Raw genomic sequence first — 22,329 nt, 5'->3', positions numbered from 1 at the left:
AACCATCACAGTATCTTAGTTAATCGGTAACAGTCAACACGGTATGATGAGATACTGATGCCAACCAAATATTCGGCTATTTCAATAATGTCTAAATACACTTCATATATTAAGTTTCGAGATTGAAAATTTAATTCTTTCGTGTTATCAACGAAGCAAAACTAGACAATACGCTCTGTAATGTTCATTACTACTGACTAAACAATGCATTACCGCCACAGGTCTGAGTGAAATAATGGTTCCATAGAGCGTAAGTTCCCTCAACCTGTTCCCTTCACATCACAACCAACGACAGCAAGTGGATGTAATGTGATTACAAAATAGAAGACATATATTATTCGTTTGGATTACCAAATATTTTCGATTTGTCTTTCCTATAAATGTTTACATATCATAAACCGATTGTGGTAATGAAATTAACACGGATTTGGTTAACCTAGGAGAAATCACTGTTAGTTGATCATAAACTGTACTTCGTTATTTAGTTAAAACACAGCTAGTTGTAGTTAGAAAATTCAAGTGTTGTTTACAAGCAACATATGTTTTAAGCCCAAACAGTTTAAATTTGAATAATATTTATAGGCGTGTATTTCAACTAGCATTTTGGCATACAATAGCTACTGAAATAGAAATTGTTTATACAAAAGACACTGAAAAATGATTATTAATCTAGACCATTCGAAACTTGTCGGATGGTTTTGGGAAAACATCTTTAGTTTAGGCGTTAAGCATGAGATTTCATTTGTCAATATTGACGAACGACACTTTCTCCTTAATGACCACATTTAAACTTCGTAGAAATCTAGAAAAAAAAGTGTATAGACAAAGCGTTTAAACCAGATACGATTTAATCTATTTTGGGTCAGATTTGGTGCTATACTCAATAACATTTTGACTAACTGGTATCAGTTTAGTAGACGAATGCAATTTTTATAATGCAATAAAAGTACACCTTTTATTTGGATATTTCTGTACAACAATAGTGCCAAATAAATTAATGCCAAATGTTCAATAAACACGGACAATAAAAATCTAGACATATTTAAGGAGAAAAAAATACTTATGCTATTTTATGCGACAAGTAAACAGTTGTCTATAGAATACAGGAGAAAACATACAACATCACAAAAACATTAAAATGATTGAAGCTGGGGTCACCGCATTTGAACGTTCAATCCATAAGTGGTTTAGGACAGTTTGCGACATGACTAGCCTCGCACTTAAATCAATCACGTTAAAGTAACATGATCACGTTTTGATTTGTTCTAAAAATACAAAATAAAAGCAATTCAAACGGCTCCTTATTTGAGGCCATACCATCCCTGAATCGGCGTTTGTATTCTTTGTTTCCAAATAATGTCGTTATCGTGAGAAATGAGAATGCTTAATTCAGCGAGAGATCGAGATGACTCTTTGGAAGCAAAGTGTGATGAAGAAATGCAATTAGTATGTGGACACATTTATTTTAATTCCGAATTGATTTATAGAACACATAAACCTTTAGTCTCAACAATTACAAAATCAGTTTGTTTAAATTGGAGTTGAAATAAAACTTGATGAATGAAGCCCCTTTATATTCTGTATTGATTGTTGAGAATTGACGTTAAATACTTGATATTTCTCTACGCTGCTTTTCATGAACGGGAGAAAAACTACAGTATTCCATGAAATTATAGTGAGTAGTAACTTTCGATGTATAAACCAAAGTGCATTTTTGTTAGTTTATGCACATGTTCCAAACGCATGGTCTTAATAAACAACAATAAAAAAGGATTGTGTGAATCCTCTTAGAAACAAGCGTCGATATGTGATGGAATGCTGCTTATTAAATGTCCTATACAGCCATGGTTCATAGTGTCCAGAAATTGATGACCTCGCACTTCATCTCATGAATCGTGGAAAAAAGTTCGGTTAAGTCAGCCTTTCATAACACCCCAAACATTTAAAATTAGGTTTAAAGCCGGACTATTGCAATGCCAAATGAGGAAGGTAAAATTGTTGTCTTCAATTTACTGTGTGGTGAGCGTAGGAACGTTGCCATGCTTTAAAATCCAGTCATCGTTATACTTGAGTGGAGCTGTTGGCGACATCTCTTAGTCTAATATGTGGCTTGTTCGGATTTGCTCCTCTTTCTCGCATGTGGAACATTGGTGTGTGTTAAGTGCTCTGGTATAGAGGCCAAATATAGTTTTTGCACAGATCTTGACCGTGATAGGGTACAGCCAGACTCAACTTTCATCTGTAAAAACACGTTGTTCCAGTTGAAGTAATTGTGCTATAAACTAGGCAACGGTTATTCGGTTAACCGGTTATCCGTTTCTTAAGGAGGTTAGCCGGTTACAAAACTAATATTCGGTTACTCTTGCAGAAAACACAATTTTTGGTTGAACGCAATAAATGCTCAAATCGTTAGTTTTGTTTTATTTTATTTCACTGTATTGGCTAATCCGCTTATCTTATCGCAAATTATCGGCAATTACCACCCGGTGATGCTCCCCTGTGGATCAAAAGCGATTAGAGTTGTAAACCATCAGGATGCAGGGGATTAATGAGCAGGAACACGAGCAATTAGCACCTACTCTGCCGTGTGTTTGTTAAACACTTTACATTCTATTGTGTTTTAATTATTCACATATTGATAAATTTAAATTATAAACCTACCAAATAGACTTGTAAATTAGCACATTTAACTGCCACATGTCTTGTTTAAATGAATATTACATCGACGTGAATATCCAGTTAAGGATGAGTGTTAATAAAACAAAAAATAATTCAAATTATGTCTTAGCTTTTATTGATAAAGATGTAGAACAATTATTATGTGTAAATAGCATGAAGTTAATATTAAAACAGAGAAATATCACAGTTCACCGACAAGCATGTAAAAATGTGGGAACTTACTAAGTATTAGATTCAAAATGTATAATATTAAATTTAGAATTTGAATTCCCAATTTTAAGGACCAACATAATTTGTAAGGAAACAGTATTTAATTGATATTTTTTTAGTAGTAGTTAGGTTACAAGACAATCAACAAGACAGAGTATATTTGCATATACATGTAATTATTTATAAACGTATACGTTTTTCGAATGTTTTTTTTTTATGTGGTACAACGACAGTCGGTTAACCGCTTACGGATTTGCTTAGGTTTGCCATCCCTACTATAAACACAATTTTTGAACCTTTGAAGGTACACTTTGCCCACTTCAAGCTATGAAGCTCTGTTATCATGAGTAACGTTTTAACTTCCCCTTCCTATAAGTTCATTTATAGGCCTCACTGGATAAACTTTCTCCATCTCGGCACCAACCATGTATTCTCTATACAGTAGACAATTACAAAAAATCTCTGATACCAGCAGTCACAGATCTTGCTCAAATAACACGTCTATATATGAATAAATATTAAACACAACAAAGAAAATGTCGTCGGTGAGATATAAGGTTAGTAAGTGATAGTGTATAAGATATACACACTCATTAATTTCATACCCCATACACCATCAGTTTCCAACAGTGAACTGTAACTCATAGTATTATATACAATGGATCACTTGCTTTAAATAATATACAAGCGATTGGTTGTAAGAATTGTTAGTCTGATAATGAGTCAATAATTTAATTATTAACATATTTTTACACATATGAAGTAAATGAGCGGAGTATTCTTTAATAAAAATAAATTCTAAATTATCTGTAAATAAGCCCATTTGGCTTGATTTTTAGTAAATGAAAAAATATTGACAATTACTTCAACAATAAAAACTTATTAAAACACATGCTGTCTTTTTTTTCAATATGTGATTTCTGAAAATAAGTTTGTCTTTACATTTTCTATTTCTTTCAATAGCAATCACAGCATCTGCCTGACTTTTAAATCGTTTATTCCTTCTGATATTGTTCCAAAAATTGAATATGAATCCATATAGCGTATTGTGTGTCATTATCAACACGCATTTTACAAATATACCTGATTTTAAGAGTTTGTTCTGTTGTTGATCGTTATCCAAAATGACTGAGATATTCGTATTACAACGAAAGAGGGAGTACACTTATAGCTTATTGATTTAATTGATTGACCGGTATGCATAATATCGACAGGACTGCGTTAGTATTGATTTACACTATATTATAAATAACTATACTATTTAAATTAATATTTTATTAAGTTGTTTTAGTCGACTGGTAAAATATTTTGTTAGACTGTGATACGTTTCAGTCATACCTCGATGTAATAGTTATGTTTAGATTTTTCGGTGGGAACATAACTGTTACTAAGGCGTAATTTATTAACACACAATGTGTGATCTCCTTTTATCAATCAGCAAAACAAAGCGTTGTTTGTACACTTTCAGCTGTTGGTGTTGTATTAAAAAAAATCCTTACATCGTCATTGACCACCTCAGAACAGTTTCTGTTACACTTCTGAGTGTCATGTTGTAGCAAATGCCTGGTGTCGAAAACCAATAGTTTTTATTTATATATCGCATAGTTTAAATCGAAAATAAATTCAGATCGTCTAAAATTGTATTTCTGTCAATACCAGTCTATTATATGAAATTTATTTTAAGGCTACAAAGACGCCTGGTTACCTGCGACCTACTCATCTGAGGAACAGATACGTTCCTATATGATGCAGATAAATAATGAAAATTTATTGCAATACTGGGAGTACATGTTTATTTGGACTTTATTGATGCGTAAACACGAGATGGCGAAAATAGTCTGGACGAAAACAGAGGTAAATATTTTTTTTTTACATTACCCTTAAATAATATTTGTTAAATACACCTGACAGCAGTGTTCGCCAGATCGAGGTAAATTGATTGCATTTTCGAAATGTACTTAATTAATTATTGAGTACATTCGATTTTGTGTGTGTTGGTTAAAGATGATCACTTTAATTCGTGTGTTGACCGTCACATAAACGGCATATTTAACTTTCCATCCACTTTTACCTATCTATGTACTTAATAGTTAATGTAATTAAAGTTTAAGCGTGTAGAACCCAAAGTTTCAAACAGCGCCTACTAAGTGGTGTTTCTAAAGTTGAACAATTTTCATTATAAACTATTAATTGTTTTGGAATGTTCCCTTGCTTTTCAAACATAGACAGCGCAGACATGTCAAAGTTCGGCGAGTATAACATGTATTAATATCGGCAGGGGCGATTGCGTGTTCTGGGGTATTTTGAAAAGGTGCACAGGTTTTATTTATTAAGAACATGATACAAAACCTGTTATTATAGAATTCTTGCTATATACATATTCATAGGTAGGTGGCATTAGCATCGTATGCGTTCAGTGCAACCATAAAACAAAATATAAAACAAACTGTTACAAAAAACGTTTCTTTTCGTAGCCTTGATCTATTGCTGTCTTCATTTTTGTATACGGAACGACACATTCTCTGTTGTCCTCTATTAAATTAAACATGAAACATGTGTGACGGACAAGTGTGACGGACAAGTAAGCTAGGTATGTACTTATAACTCTTATGTACCCTTTAAATTGTTAAATGAACGGATTAATTACATAATAAGAAATTTTAGAAAATCTATTACTTGTAAAATAAACAAACCTAATGCTGTAATGAAGGATATAAACCGATGAATCGGATTTCTGTGTGATTTAACTGGTATTTAAAAATAAAATGACTTGCGTAGGTTAATTGAGTCACTTTGCCAGCGGTTATGTTTACTTAAGATTTTATTTCGAAAATTATTCGGCATGAACAGGCCCAATTTGAACAAGCTAATCATACACAATGATATGTGGTTGCATATATTTTAAGCTCACCTTAGCTGTGCTCATGGTGAGCTTTTGTGATCGCCATTTGTCCGTCGTGCGTCGTGTGTCGTGCGCCGTCAACATCTGCCTTGTGAACACTCCAGAGGCCACATTTATTGCTCGATCTTCATGAAACTTGACCAGAACATTTGTCCTATTGATACCTCGACTGAGTTCGAGACTGGGTCATGCTGGGTCAAAAAGTAGGTCACTAGGTCAACAAAAGAAAAACCTTGTGAACACTGTAGAAGTCACATTTGATGCCCAATCTTCATGTAACTTTGTCAAAATGTTTTCTATATGATATGTTGGTTGAGTTTCAAAATGGTTCCGGTCCGTTGAAAAACATGGCTGCCAGGCGGCGGGGCGATATTCCTTAAATGGCTATAGAGAAACCTTGTGAACACTCTAGAAGTCACAATTTTGTCCCAAGCATCATGAAACTTGGTCAAAACATTGGTTTTATCGATATCTCGGACGAGTTCGAAAATGGTCTACATCGGTAAAAAAAAAACATGGCCACCGGGGCACTTTTCTCTATATGTATATAGTGAAAACATGTGAACACTCTAGAAGTCACATTTTTGGTCCAATCTTCATGAAATTTGGTCAGAACATGTGTTTTCTAGATATGACGATTGAGTTCGAAAATGGTCCAGATCGGTGGAAAAATATGGCCGCCAGGGGTAGGGGCAGTTTTCTCTATATGTATATAACGAAAGCATTTGATTAGTCTAGTTGTGATAAGCCATGTTGTATGTTGTAAAATACAGATAAACTGCTTTCCACTAATGTCATCAGCTAGGTACCACTTGTCATTGCTTGTTTCGCCCTTTTAAACCTAGGACAAGCTCTAAGTGGCGGGCGGCAGTGTTGATCAGACACTACCCATTAGTGGATGGCTTCCAGCTACTGGCGTTCCTCCTTAGCCACAGCCAGCTGGAGCTTCTTTCTGCTGCCTGTGATACCTTCTTAATGGCCAGCTTTCTCGCCTGTCCCTCTATTCCCATATCCTGGAACATCTTTCCCAGCGAAAGATAACCTGTACATACTTTCTAATAGTTAACTTATAGTTAACTCCCTTGTATAAACCTGGGACTTCTGTCATAAAATGTGGTGTACATAAAGACAGTAGTTTGCATGCAATTTAATAAACCTATGTAATAAATTAACTGTACATGTACTAATGCACTGTAGAGCCTTATCTTTGATCTTTACTGATAAGCCAAGTTAACCTACTGTGTTTTGGTGTATTTAGCAGACTACTGTGCTATGAAACTGTTTCCATGGCAAGCTTGTTGTTTGGCATTTTCTAAATTAGAAAGACTCTTTAATAACTTTTGTAAATTCTTCTTATTTTTTACATTTGAGTCACTGGAGTTTTCCACTCTCCATAAATTGTATTCTTTAGATTAAGTTAGACTTATTTTATAAACAAAATTTTTGAAGCAACTTCTAGACTAACAGTAACTAATATTTATATCAGTTGTTTTGACAGATTGTGAACTTCTTTGACTGGACGCCTTTAGTTAATTGAATTACAACCAGTACGTGTGTTAGAAATATGCGTTCTTTAATTAGACTCGATAAATATTTCCGTATTACATAATTGCTCACACAGTTACATACTCGTAACCGTCCCATGACATGTTCACTTGCGTAAGCGAACGAGACCGCACTACCACAGTTGTTTATAGTAAAACATTGTGAATACTTTTAGTCATATTTTTAGTTCAATCTGAATGACACTTGCTGATCTTCACACATGGTGACAATCTTTATGAGCATAATATTTTTTGCTCATGGTGAACTTTTGTGGTCACCTTTTATCAATTTTCTGTCTTCCGTTGTACGTCATGAATATTTGCCTTGTTAACACTATAGAGGCCACATTTATTTTTGGATCTTCATGATATTTTTTCAGAAGATTTGTCCCAATAATATCTTCGACGAGTTCAAAAATGGTTCTAGTCTGTTGAAAATCATTTCCGCCAGTGGGCCATTTGTTGTTCATTCTTCATGAAACTTGGTTAGAACATTTGTTCTATTGATATATTGGGCTGCAAAGAACAGGTCATTTATTTTTATCTCAGGTGAGCGACTTTGGGCCTTTCAGGCCCTCTTGTTTATGCATTTAATGCTAACTGCTATCATATAAAACAATAGTAGAAAGCAAAAAAAGTTGAACACATGTAAATATCTGACTTGCATTGTAGCCATAACTTCCACTTTCCTGATTTATTACTAAATAATAACCCCGACAGCTACACATTTCTTATGATTGACCATACATGTTTGGTATAATGAGTGAAGAAAATGGCAAATGTATAACACATTTCTTCATTCAGTACATTCGAGTATTTGTAGCTCTCCTGAGCAAAACGTGCTCATGGTGACCTTAAAGGATAACTTTTTGTTCGTCGTGCTACGTCCGTCGTCAATTACTGGTAATGGATTCAGAAACATTTAGAACAACCCACATATATGAGAACAATTATTGCAATACTCCAATTAATTGTAGCCATTACTTCAGATTTTTATCTTTATTTTGCAAAATTCAACATAGTGGTAACACCAGTAAAACAACAAAACTGTTACATATGAATCGTATTTGACCCTTCATTCACTTTATCTACTGCATAAAACTCATTTATACCTTAGCTTGCAATGTTCTTGCTATAATAGTGTTGATTGATGCCTTTTTGAATAGCCATGTGATAATTGTGTATTTGGATTACAGTTTCCTGGAAATTGGCCCCAAGTAACTGTGCTCTCACATCAAAGACCTTTGTCTTGATGTCAGATGGATACCATTAATAAGATGCTTATACAGTTTGCATTCGTTCAGTAGTTTGTGTGTGATTATCACAGAGGTGTGATTTAAACAGGTTTTATTGTTGTTTCAAAGGAATAATAATTGCCAGGTAAATGTAAAAATTGTTTTTGTTGTGTAAAAAAAAATGTTCAAAATGTGAACAATTGGGTATTTAAAAAAAAATTAATCACATTTTTAAGAAGCACAAAAACTGTTTGGTTAAATAGTTAAAAAATTGTTTGGGAAGTTGATTTTTGCAATAATAAGGTATTTATGCTACAGATTGTTTGCGCATTTATATTCCAAATAGTTTGACAGTTGTTTGGCTATGATAATTTTTCATATTTTTTGGGTGCGTTTACTTCTATATTTTAACTATGAGAATGATAAAGTGTCAGGCGTTTGGTACCTAAAAAGAAGAACAATGTTGAATTTCTAGTAAATATTCTTATACTCATTTTCTTGTATATAACTGACTTTGATATATATATAACAATTCAGTCATCCCGTATAACATCCATAGATGCTTAGATGCTCATCTCATGATCTAAAAGATTGACTTCAATTTGTAAAAAATGTACTTCCATTTTTGTTGCTAATTATGCTCATTATGAAATTTCTGTCCTCATTTAACTTTTTTTAAATGAACCTTTGACGCAAAGGGAAACAAATGTCTGTTTTAAAGAGGAAAAAAAACACACAAAAAATTCTTATGACACTTATATTTAGATGTCTGCCAAAACAAAACAATGTTAATAACCCTTGCTTTGTACCCGTTACTTCTACTCGGGTGAGCGACCCCAGGGCCACCATGCTCTTCTTGTTCAATATATATGTGCACATTTGAACTTAAAATCAACTGGAAAGCACTCATTATCCCCACGCTTTTTGAAAAGCGTGGGGATATTGTGGTTATCTCCGCCGTCTGTCCGTCCGTCCGTCTGTCCGTCTGTCCGTCCTGGCCACTATTATTTCCTACACTATTAATACTAGAACCTTGAAACTAACACACATGGTAGCTATGAGCATATGTGCGACGGTGCACTATTCGGAATTTTGATCTGACCCCTGGGTCAAAATTTATGGGGGTTGTGGTGGGGCCGGGTCAGATATTTTCACTTATTTTTATGCCCCCGGTATGGTGCATTGGCCATAACTTTTGCAATATTGAAGATAACAACTTGATATTTGGCATGCATGTGTATCTCATAGAGCTGCACATTTTTAGTGGTAAAAGGTTAAGGTCAAGGTCATCCTTTAAGGTCAAAGGTAAAAAAAACAAAACCAAGGGAAGACATAAGCTTTAAAGGGAGGTAAGTAAATAAGATGCTCAATGATATATATATATATATATATATAATCAAAGCGGCGCAGGAGGGGGCATAGTGTTTGTTCATCCTTCAAGGTCAAAGGTAAAAAAAATCAAAAGGAAGTTATAAGCTTTAAAGGAAGGTAAGTAATGAACCTGTCAAATGATAAAAAAATTTAACTAAATCAAAGCGGCGCAGGAGGGGGCATTGTGTTTCTTACAAACACATCTCTTGTTTTATGTTACTTTACATTAACTTCTTAATTTCTACACCGATTCACTTCCAATTGATACTGGACATCTCTTATGACAAATCGGTCAATCTCAACTATGCATGGCCCCATTACCAACCCTGGGATGCCCCCTGGGTCAAACATGCGGCGTTGGGATACGCGTCGGCCTCTACCGCGCCATTTCTAGTTGATGTTGGTTTGTGTATGCCCTGCATTAAACCGGAAATTATACATTATAAGGGGATGTTGATTTTTTCAATGTCATGGTCAATGTTTAGTGTTTAACACTAACAGGTCCTTTAAGTTGGCAAGGTAATGGGTCTTGAGTATTGGTTTTGGATTTCCAAGCCAAAGTCGAATTCTTTGCTCTTTTTTCGCATTCGCACTTTGGCAAATATTAATCATAGGTTGAATACAAAGCATGGTATTGGACATTAACACCATTGCGAATTAAGCGACATGTTCGAATACCAAGGTGTGTTCTAGCTATTCAAAATTGAGCGAATATCAAGGAAGAGTCGAATACCCAGCTTGTAATCTGATATGTTATAGAATTCAATTCAGATTCGCATTTCCAACTAGATATTGGATATTCGGGCTAATTCAAATATATAGTCATTATTGAATAACGTTTAACCGAGCTAAATGGAATGCCGAGCTTAGATCGATTATCGAGCAAAAACGTGAGAAGAACATCATTTAAAAAAATAATTATAATATGGATTCTAAACAGACATTTCATTAGACTGTGTTATGCAGGAACTTTACAAACGGGTGCTTGCCTGTACACGTAGTAGTTTTGTATCGCGGCTAATTCGAACGTATTGATGATATATTTTAAACAGAATGTCAACTTTGTGCATGTCAATATTTTAGTTAGTTTTTGGACATGTTAGACAGGAATTATGGTCTCTTTTAGAAGTATAAAAACATGTGTTTACTTGTTTCGCACTTAAATTTGTATCTGCTACTGCTACTAGAGTGATGAAACTTTGCACACTTTATAGCCGGAATGTGATCTTTCGCAGCTCAATATTTTAGGTTTTCGTTTTGTATATAATCGAAGTAAAAGCCCTTCGTCTACCAACTGCTGTATTTTTTTAACTTATGTAACGCCTAACTTTAAAAATTATGCGGCCTTAGGGATGAAACTTTAAAACATATTTACAAGATTAAGAACGTGGGCACCTGGGTAGTTTGAGTACTGAGGCGAATGCTGATTGTCGCGACATACGTGTTCTGAGGACACTTTTAGGTTTCAACGTGACGTTCATGAACCGAGTTAATATGCGACACGACTTTATATACCATTTGAAGAGTTAAATATCAGCATATGAAATAATTTGTAATATAATAAATAGCATTGCTATACAAAATAGAAAGAAGTTTAAATTTGTTCAAAAAGTGCGCTCCAAAGCTTTGCTTATTTATTTGTTGTTTTTTTTCTGTGTGCGTTAATATCACTACCAACTGTCTGTTAAAGGCATTGTGCCTCAAGATGGTAATGTATTCACAGAATAACGGTTCTTATTATCATATATAATGCTTGTGGAAATGTTGATTGATATTTAACTGTTTTTATTATTTCCTTTTTATTTTTTCGTCAGCATCCGCTCTTCATGGCCCTCATTGCACGCAATTTATTCGAGGCGGTGAAACAGAAAACAGACGATAAAATTCTGATTGCCGAAATCAACAACATGATGAGGTAGGGTTTTATACTGCTCCACAGTAAAACAGTACTTCGGGCATGCACGTGAATAACATAATAATAATTTTAAAACATATCCTTAATGAATAAAAGCGAATGAAAAGCAAATCAGTATTATATATTGGTTATTATATTACATTTATATAGGAAAACCACTTTCAATCCAGGTGACGATTTCAATAGTTTGAACATTCAGTATGTATTGCGACTTAAGTTTATACAGAGCTGTTCATAAATGCTGACGCTTCTGGCCGGTTATGAACATCGTTGTTCATAACGCCTTACATACCCGAAAACTCCACGTTGAGCTTTAAATGACTTGGTGTGGGAAGCAGCCAGGCAAGTTCATGTTAAATTGTAGACAAATAATCTCGCAATAATTATCAAGACACGGTTCTACACAAAAGACGAACGTTTAACTGAAAATCAAAATGATGGACGAACTAAGCGTGCTATACGTGCTACCGGTACATCTTATTGAGCAATTATTTTGAGATTCTTCGTTTATTGCGTCAATGGTAGTGGTCGAGTACAGACAAGCAGAAAAACGTATATGTTTCATTCGTAGCCAGATGAAAATGAAAAACCAATGTTGTTGCGTAGTTTCATGATGTGAGTGGTACTGAAAATATAACGAAATCAGATGCTATTAAATCTGAACAACATGCTTTCAAGCAATTTCAGCTTAAAAACTAATTATTTTTTATATTGTGATTTAATATATTGCAACAAGATACCTTTTAAATGTATTTGTAGGTAAATATCTTTTCATGGCCTGTCGCAAATATAAACTTAATACAGTTTACTTCACTTCTGTTGTTTATTGACACGTACTTTCTGCTTAAAATGTACTGTTGCGCTAAAGAAATAAAACGGATCAAGTTTGGCCATATCGTTCACGATCTGAGAGCGTTGCTTTAAAGAAAGCTTGTTTGTGGTCGTTGATGTATGGTGACGAAAAGATTATTCTTTAAAATGTGTGAACTACAATAAGATCAGCTAGCAAAAGCATGAGCGTTTAATGAAGAAAAGGTGCAAAGCTTTAGGATGTCGCACAAAATACTTTGCATGCCATTATTGATATTATGATGCGATTTGTCTAGCTTTGCTTATACATAATATTATACTGAATGTGCGTTGAATGTCCTCTTAGTTTCAACTCTCTTGTTGATTTTTTAAGGTATCAATGACCATATTTATGTATTCGCAAATTGTGTATTTCAACATATGTAAAACCAATATTGCATTAAAGATGGTATGATCATAGTGATTTTATCCATGCTAACATTTACAAGATTAGACATAAGTGAAACAATGTACATCAATTAGACATAATGCATTCGTATGTTTGATACACTTTTTCATACAGCGAGTGGTCTACTGTAGCAATAGATTGTCTTAACGAATGCTACCAGAATGGTGATGAAGCCACATACGTTCATCTGACAATGACCATGCCTTTTTGGTATGCAAAATCATGTCTAGATTTGGCTGTTGAATCGAAAAACATGGAGTTCCTGGCCCAACAAGCGTGTCGCAATCTAGTTGGGGATGTCTGGGATGGGCAACGTATGGATGACACGTTAGAAAAGGTAAGTTACTTAATACAGGTTAATTTTTAATTCATTAACCAAAATAAATCCACACTCTGTAAACACTTTCTTCATTTATATCACGTTTTGAATATCTTCAAATCGTGTTTGATTTTTTGACGGTATTTATTTAGGTACGATATGTATTTATTTGCTATACCTATTTGACTTATTTGCGAATATAAAACGCTGTATATATAATATATAATTGTATATTTAATTCAATAAGGATAGTTTGATGACAATTTTATATTAAAAATGTCGCCTTTATAATCGCCAAAGCAATGCATGGAACATTAATTCAACTATTCACCTACCACGCATGTATATCACAAATTTGCTTTGCCATTTCTATAGACACATTATAAGTATAAGGGACTGTGTAACAATACTAATATATAGTGCATGTAATCCAATTAATTATAACGGTCAATTAAGATGAAGTTTACCCTAATGTTTAATGCGTTATTTAGTAAAAACAAAGATGTTGTTGTTATGTAAAACTTTATGTTTACACTATTAAATTTCACGATCGAAACGAGATGCTTCTACTCGTTTTTCTCAAAATTTGATTTACAAACAAAATGTACAAACATGCATACAGGCTTCATGCGGCTTGCAACAAAGCCGATACATATCATACGTTCAAATACACATAAAACCTTTTTATTTGCCATGTACTTTAAACATTATTTGTTTTAAACACAGTGCTGATCGGAGTGGTTGTTTTCTTTAAAACAAAGTTCCGTTATTTAATTTTCTAAATTTATTTGATCAATCCTTACGTTTCTTATTCACCATCTATCTTCTAAGTTGAACAATTTTCGTTTCATCTTGTTTCAGGTTCGCGAGTCATCGTCAGCCACAGACACATACATGAGCAAGTTCTTCTCGAACAAAATACAGGCTCCAAAAACAAAATTCGCGTTCAATGTGGTATGTTATGAACCATCTGGTTTAAAAAAAAGTTCAATGTGGCATGTGAGAGAAAATGCGTATATACATATAATATTATAAGACAGACGGCATTTGTACTTGTGCGTCTTAATTGGTTAACGATTAATATCACTTTGCACGGCCAAATGGCTGTATCTGGACTTACAGGTTACGATTCATTTCGATATTACGGCTTTATCGTCTCAAAATTGACTGGTCTTCGCATATTTGAGCAAACCAAGCAGTCCTAAATCAGTTACAGTCACATCAATTCAACAATAGTAATTTTAGCGAACAACATTCAACACAGAATTAATAACAATGCACATCATGTAAAATGCAAACACAAATAGAAACACCAATTAATCATGTGAAACTGCGAATCTAAATCTTAGCAAAGTGACTTTGAAGTACGATCTCTGTGTCATATGATGCGCTTGCTTTGGTGGAAGAAATTAACTTTAACCGAGACCTCCGTGCAAACATTCAAAAGGACTATTTGAGCTTTCTGAAAAAAAATTCGCCTTTTAAATGCGTGATACATGCAATTGATGGTAACATGTTTTTGATGGATTGTAACGCTCATGCTTACACTGAAAACTGTGCGAATTAGAAAAACATTCAAACGTCGATACGATATTCTTGCAAACAATAACAATTTTACAATAACAAATAATTAAAGAATTTGTGTTATCAGTGTGTTGATCATACGCAAAATGTACGTAATGTTGAACATTTAAGTTCCATACAAAGTTGATGATTCGAATCATTTATATAAAACATTCAATATATATTGACGTGGTTTGTATTGATAATCTATTCGGGTCATTTGCTCTAAATGGTTCTACTGAAACTATAATTGAAAGTCTTCACTGAATAATAAAAAAATAGCCTACACGTTTTGCTCAACGTTAATAATGGGTTAACGATTTCAACTAACCAATCGTTATTAACCACCCAATAGCAAAATTTTATTGTAGCAATATCATATATCATTCGAATGTATTATTCAATTTAGTGTTTTATAAAAGGCCGTATCGGAATGAAATCCAAATATGCCTGTGTGCAATTGCGCTTTTTTAATGATAAGCAATTCATCGTGTCAATACGGTATACTTTGTTTAACGTTATTTAAAGAGTATTATTGAACGAGAAAACTGAATGCACATGCTTTTAAATTAGTTAATTGTTGTTGACATCAATGTTTTTGAGACAATACGTGCGGTCATTTCCAACTTACGGCAACGTAGATTATCATATTTTGTTATCATACGATTCTTGAATATACTTATTTGCATAACTCGTTTTGACGAAGATCGTGTCTTAACCTTTTTTACGGATATCGCTTTAATCTTCATTGATGAAGAAACTTATTGTCTACTAAAATAATTGACCCACTGTTCAACGTTTTAGTATATACATTCATATACATAATGTGTTACGGCGTCTTTGTTTTGTTTACCAACAGATCTCGTATTTGGTGTTTCTGAGCCTGTTTGCGTACGTGCTGTTGTTTGATCTCACGAACGATGTATCGACCAAGGAATTCGTGTTATTTACATGGGTACTTGCCATATTGGTTGAAGAAATTAGACAGGTAATTCATAAAATTATCATAAGACAATGAAACATTGACAACAATACAAAAATGATATGTAAACAATTACCTTACATAATAATAATCTAAAACTAGTTATAATTACATATATTGTTGTTGTTATTGTAGGACACTTAAACAATGTTTTATCACAACACATGTGTATTTAGTGTGGTTAAAAATAGTCTTAAAATAGTTAAAAGCCATCATTACAACAAATCATTTCAAGACACTCGTATAAATCGTATTTTTAAATGTATAATTCAACATAATAGTATGTACAATTTATTAAATTCTAAAACAAATTATGTATATTGACCTCATACTTATGTTTGTATATCATGAAAAAACACAAATATACAAGGAACTTATGTTTACCTTAACAATGTTTATTTATTTTATCTATCTCACAAACATGAACTCGACTTGATTTATATCACAGCAGAGGGAAACTAACGCAACACTCATACCTAAATAATAACCTCAAAGAACTTTAAACGATATATCATTCTTCACTAAAACTATTATATGAGATATTAATTCGTGATCATGTTTATTTTTTACACATTAAACACACACAAACGAAACATATGCATACGCGCAATATGCAATTTCATCTCTTCATTAATACATTTTCCGATTTTGTAATGTACAAGATCAAAGCAAGGCCTGATTGCCCTGTCCACAACAACATGTAGTTTTGAACTATATGCCCGGTTTGACTACCGTGTTTACTAACTTCTCTACTGAAGTAAATACTTACATATAAATTGATACGCTCAATGGTGGCGTGTACATTTTTTACGGAAATATAAGCAAAGTCACTTGTCAAAACGTAACGACGAACAATGACCTATGCAACGGACGTATATGGATGTTAGATTGCCATTTACATGAAATTATACAACAATTAATGGGCTGCATGTGCTTACCCAAAACATGACTAATAAGTGAAACAATCGATGGGATATAACTTGGTGAATTCTCCATGTCTAGTTTGACGTTAACATATGATGTATTTTTGTATATCCATTTAGGATGACACGATATTGAACTTAATGCAAAACAAACATAAATTTACAAATAGTTTATATTGTACAAACGTTCGTTTTGTTCCACTAGAGGAAGATGTTTCAAAAGCTTGTGGGTCTTACATTTGCTTTCATGAAAACAACCAGTTTGGATGCTTCAAATAATCGAAATACTTGCACAGATTGTTTGATGTCACACACACACTGATGCCACAGACGTACCGTTTTTATGAAACTACCAATTATTATCAAATATTCGGGAGTATAACACTATGTTGTGGTCGCAAAAAGTGTGCATGGAATTCGAGCTCAATCACTTGTTTGTGAGACTATATATAACCACACTCCAAGTACTTCTATTCGTCCTCTCACATTGCTTTGGTGGTCCTCATGTTTATTGCATGCGATGTAAATCTATATCAGTGGTATATAACACAAAAGTGCCAATTATGGTGCATATTACACAAAAACAAACGAACAGCAAAGTATTTAACTCTTCAAGTACCATGTTGATTAAAGTCTATCACATGTATACACAGACGTAACTTCTACATTAATAGCATTTTATTTATTGCATTATATTTGTAACTTACAGAACGAGAAACTCAATTACGAGTTCTGACAATATATCTAATGGTACCTTTAATGAAGTTATCTCGAGCTTCTTTTCTTTAAAATATCTGTAAAAATACGTACTTGTTTGAATTCATAACGTTCGCAAAAAATATTGTGTATTAAAAATCCTTTTAATTTCCAATTTGTTAACATGTATTTGAATGCATTTGCTATAAATGAGATAATCACCACAACACACCGGATTTTATCGATTAAAACGCTCTGATACACGTCTGTTTTGCAAACAATAGGGCGCTGATACTCCCCGGCAAGCAAACATAATCACATACAATGAATCTCCGTTTGTTTGTTGTAGATGCATCAGATATATCAGATACCTAGTTGTGACAAGGCTAGTTCATGTGTTCAGCGGATCAGAAAAAAAATGAAGAATTATTTTTCGGAAGGATGGAACTGCATCGATATGTTTACGATCGTCATATTTTTGCTTGGATTCGGACTGCGATTCAAACAATCTCAAATCACGTTTGATTTGCCAAGAGTCGTGCTTGCTGTCGATTTTGTCGCGTTCGTCTTCAGACTCGTTTACATATTCTCTGTTCAGAAAACACTTGGCCCTAAACTCATTATAATTCTACGGATGGTAAGTGTATAATGTGTGAACATTGCTGATAACATCATGTAGCAATATTAAATAAAAAGTCATTATGTGATTTCATGTAATACATCTGTTTAATCTAAATATTTCAAATCAATTTAGTTAATTTAGTTAGAAAATTATTGGCGATAATAGTTCCTCAACAATAATGAATGTGATATATATATTGAAGTATCATGAAGAGACCAGATATTTTTAGAATACATAGAGTGACCAGTGGTATAATATATGAAGATGTATTGTTTTGTTTCTCTTTCTTAAAAAAAAATAATTTCTTAACGAGTCAAAAGTTTATAAAAGAAGTAGTATGTAAAAGAAATTCGAAATAAGAAATGGAATTGTTCGGTGTTTGTTTTTTAAAATAACAAATTCGAAGCAATTTGTGTTTGTCAAATTTTACCACGTTTTTGCTCTATATAATATCTCTATCCGGAATTACCTGTCGAACTTTTAAATTTATACACAAGAAGCGGCAAATGTGCATCTTATTTATGCTTCCCAAATCGCAAAAATGCAATAATTTTTAAGGAATTTAAAATGTCGTTGATTTTTTAACGTTTTGGCAGATAGTGGAAGGTTTTGGTTAACCGCCTGGATGTTATCCTAAACGAATTTTCACGAGTTGCTGAGCCATACGTAAACATATTTGTTCTTTTTTATCAAAAGATACATGAAAGGAGATCTGGCACTGCATTAAAAAAATGTTATTTTTAGTACATGTGTTGTTGTTTGCGTAAAATAAAATAAAACGCGATATTTTATTAAATATGATAGCAAGTTGTGAATTTTGACACCATTTATATAAGGTAATATGATCACAAACATATCACATATCTGAGGTTAAGTTTTTGCATCGTTATTGCTTAATTATATGATTTTATTGTCTGTAAATGTTTTTCTTTTGTTTAACATATCGAATTTTACCCTGATTGTGCTTACCTATGGTATATCGATTTTAAAAATAGGTTAACAACACTTGGAGTCATTCCGGTTGACATTAACAAACCTTATCATTTTGCTCGATCTCGAGTAATATAAACTTTTTATATAAAAAAAATAGTCTATTCTGCATTTATGTTGGATGACTTTGTCAGATATATGCAACTCCTTACCTTGCTGTCGACAATTCAATAATTCTTTTTCCCATTGTGTCACTTATTTTTTTAAAGTCTGACATTCATGACGAAATAGCAAAATCAGAAGTGCGATTATACCTCAGTTCTATTATTTTTGGCTTTAAGGTACAGGACCTGTTGTATTTCATGGTAATTATGGCTGTGTTTGTATTGGCTTACGCCATTGCCTCGCACTCCATTCTCTATCCCGGTGCTCAAGTTTCTTGGGAAACTGCTAGACAAATAATTAGGAAGCCATACTGGCATCTTTATGGAGAACTCTTTCTAGACAAGATTGAAGAAGGTACTTATAAATTTAAATAAAACACTGTATGTAATAAACGTATGTCGTATTTTTTTACATGAGTACATCAATTCCTTACAATAGATGATGGTGTAGTTTATTTAGATTCAAAAACTAAATATTTAGAACCATGCAGATAAATGCCTTCTATATTTGGTATGTGCAAATAACAACAAATTATAATAAGTTTAGGTATACTATATAATGTTATATTATTAAGGGCATACACCGATCACTTTTGAATTTGATGGTTGAACACAATCAGATTGAACTTCCAGGCATATCGATTTATAAACATTTTTTCTAAAAGATCCAACGGATTGTACAAATGACGCTAGCCTATGGACGAACGGAACCGAACGCTGCCCAAGCGAGACCGGCAAGATTGTAATTCCCTTCATGATGGGAGTTTACCTGCTGTTTTCCAATATCCTGCTTCTTAACCTTCTTATTGCAATGTTTAGGTATGTACGTTTGCTTCAAATAACTAACACTTAAATGAATAGTTGTGTGATATTAATAATATTGGAATAGCACAAAAGGCATTTTGTGCCATATGAATGTAGTACGTACGTCGATTTCCGATCATAAATAAATTAAATAAAAGGTTATTAAATTGATTGTGTTTTTATTTCAGTTACACATTTACAACAATCCATGAGCAATCAGACAAGATTTGGTGTTTTCAGAGATACTTTATTATCAAGGATTACGCGCTACGGCCTGTATTATGTCCTCCTTTAAATGTATTTTGGCACATATATCAGCTTTTCCAATGTTGTCTACATAAATGTAAAAGATCTCAGGCATATGATGATCCTTTCCGTAAGTACCATGCGAATAAAGATAACGTTAGTATACATCAGTTTGTCCCTGACAATTACACATCTGTTTTTTTTCTTCAAGAACTCTCGCCATAGCAAACTATAGTAGAAATGAGGGATATAGTGCATAGTTGATTTACATAATATGCATTCCTATGAAAAGATATGTACACTTCCTAAAATGAGTGTCATGTTTATTTTTTAGAGTAAAAATCGGGACCAAACAACACATTATGCCAGAAAAAAATTCAATTCAAACACAACTTAGGTTTTCTTAGTCTGTATCATTGAAATAGCGCATACAACCATGTTTATCTGTTTATATATACTCCGTATGTCCTTTGAGAGCGCACATTTTACCTGCGCGCATACATGATGTCATCCCAACACAAAAAGAAAAAAAATAACTCATAGTAATGAAGCCAAAGGCGACGATACAAAACATTATACCATATGTCTAATTTTTTTAAACAATTAACAATTCAATTCGAAACAACAAATGATACTTCACTGACAAATTATGTCCAATTTTGACAATACAAAATCAAGCAATGTGGACCTCCACTTTTTATCTTTGTGTTATGCTAACCGTTATCTTGATTTAAATATGTATCACAAACAAAACATTAAAACAGCTTTTTAACCTTGAATATCTGCAATAATAGCATTCTTGTTCCGATTTCGTAATAGAGGCAACGTTGAAAACACCACGAAACGTGTGCCGTTGGTGCACCCGCATATTTAATTAATCAATAATGTCAATAAAAATATAACGATCCGAATTGTGATGTTGTCAGTATGACAACGTATTAATTCTGTCCATATTTAAGTACCAAATGCCATTTGTTTACACAATGAAATATAACCGTGTGTTTCTTGTTGTAATTTTTTTTTAAACGCAACTTATTGAAAAAGTTCTTGGAATTTTAAATTCAACATTAACAATGCTCTTTGTGTAGAATTTCTTCTTAAGTTTATAAACAACGACAGTATAAAGAACGAGTTATACACATACAGTTGTCTCGTTTATGGCTTAAAAATTAAATGTTTTTCCAGATATTCCATACGAAAAATACAAAAAATATGGACAGAAATTGCGTTCTTTTATGAACGGTGCAGTACAAACATACGCATGCAATCGAAAACGGAATGAAGAAGAAAACAATGATTCGAGGATAAAAGCGGCAAATGACAAGTAAGGCGGCACTTTGTTGAAACGTATAATTCGTACTTAAATATCAACACGATTTTTGTTTCCCAATGTCTTGTCCAGGCCTGGAAAACGCATTTGCAAATGTGATGTGAAATAACAGATAGGACCCTTTTGTAACGAATAATTCGATAACAACATGTTTTCTATATATCCACACAGAAAAATGTTCATGATGTAAATCTGTTCAATTTCACCAGCAAAAATTACCTTTGTTTCTTTTGTGGACGTTGTAAAAAGCGTTTATTTCATAGATAATATGCACCGTCAGGTTTCAAATATACGCTTTCATAATGTGCACGTGTTCGTTTCTGAAGCATAAAATTAGTTTTTGTTTTGTTTAATTCACTATATCAACATTTAAACATGAATGTATATTATGATCAGTTTGAAACAGTTAAATACAATAACAGTTGTCGAGCTTGCATTTAAATAGAAGAAAAGTCGCAAATGACTTTATTATGTTTTATTATATTTGACTTCCATTTCAGGCTTGATCATTTGGTAAGTCCTTTTAAAAAGTGTATATTTTGGCGCGCTTAGCAAAACTAATCAGATATTTAAGTACTATAGTAAACTATTGCAACACGTTATTTATTGAAAAATTATGTATCGTAATATCATAAT

General features: G+C 33.2%; 1 protein-coding gene across 1 annotated transcript in view; it reads left to right on the top strand.

Moving 5' to 3' along the window:
* LOC127859890 (uncharacterized) overlaps positions 1 to 22,329 on the top strand; it is a 231,790-nt gene that overhangs the window by 178,040 nt on the left and 31,421 nt on the right. The window contains exons 22-32 of the mRNA XM_052397474.1: positions 4,574 to 4,743; positions 11,756 to 11,856; positions 13,229 to 13,451; positions 14,295 to 14,387; positions 15,856 to 15,984; positions 17,947 to 18,234; positions 19,491 to 19,668; positions 19,979 to 20,132; positions 20,306 to 20,493; positions 21,549 to 21,687; positions 22,194 to 22,206. Coding sequence (XP_052253434.1) covers positions 4,574 to 4,743; positions 11,756 to 11,856; positions 13,229 to 13,451; positions 14,295 to 14,387; positions 15,856 to 15,984; positions 17,947 to 18,234; positions 19,491 to 19,668; positions 19,979 to 20,132; positions 20,306 to 20,493; positions 21,549 to 21,687; positions 22,194 to 22,206 — 1,676 coding nt within the window. The remainder of the gene's footprint in view (positions 1 to 4,573; positions 4,744 to 11,755; positions 11,857 to 13,228; positions 13,452 to 14,294; positions 14,388 to 15,855; positions 15,985 to 17,946; positions 18,235 to 19,490; positions 19,669 to 19,978; positions 20,133 to 20,305; positions 20,494 to 21,548; positions 21,688 to 22,193; positions 22,207 to 22,329) is intronic.

Source organism: Dreissena polymorpha, chromosome 15, assembly GCF_020536995.1.
Source record: "Dreissena polymorpha isolate Duluth1 chromosome 15, UMN_Dpol_1.0, whole genome shotgun sequence".
NCBI lineage: Eukaryota > Metazoa > Mollusca > Bivalvia > Myida > Dreissenidae > Dreissena > Dreissena polymorpha.
The sequence above is the reverse complement of the archived record's forward strand: the minus strand, read 5'-3'. Positions and strand labels throughout refer to the sequence as shown.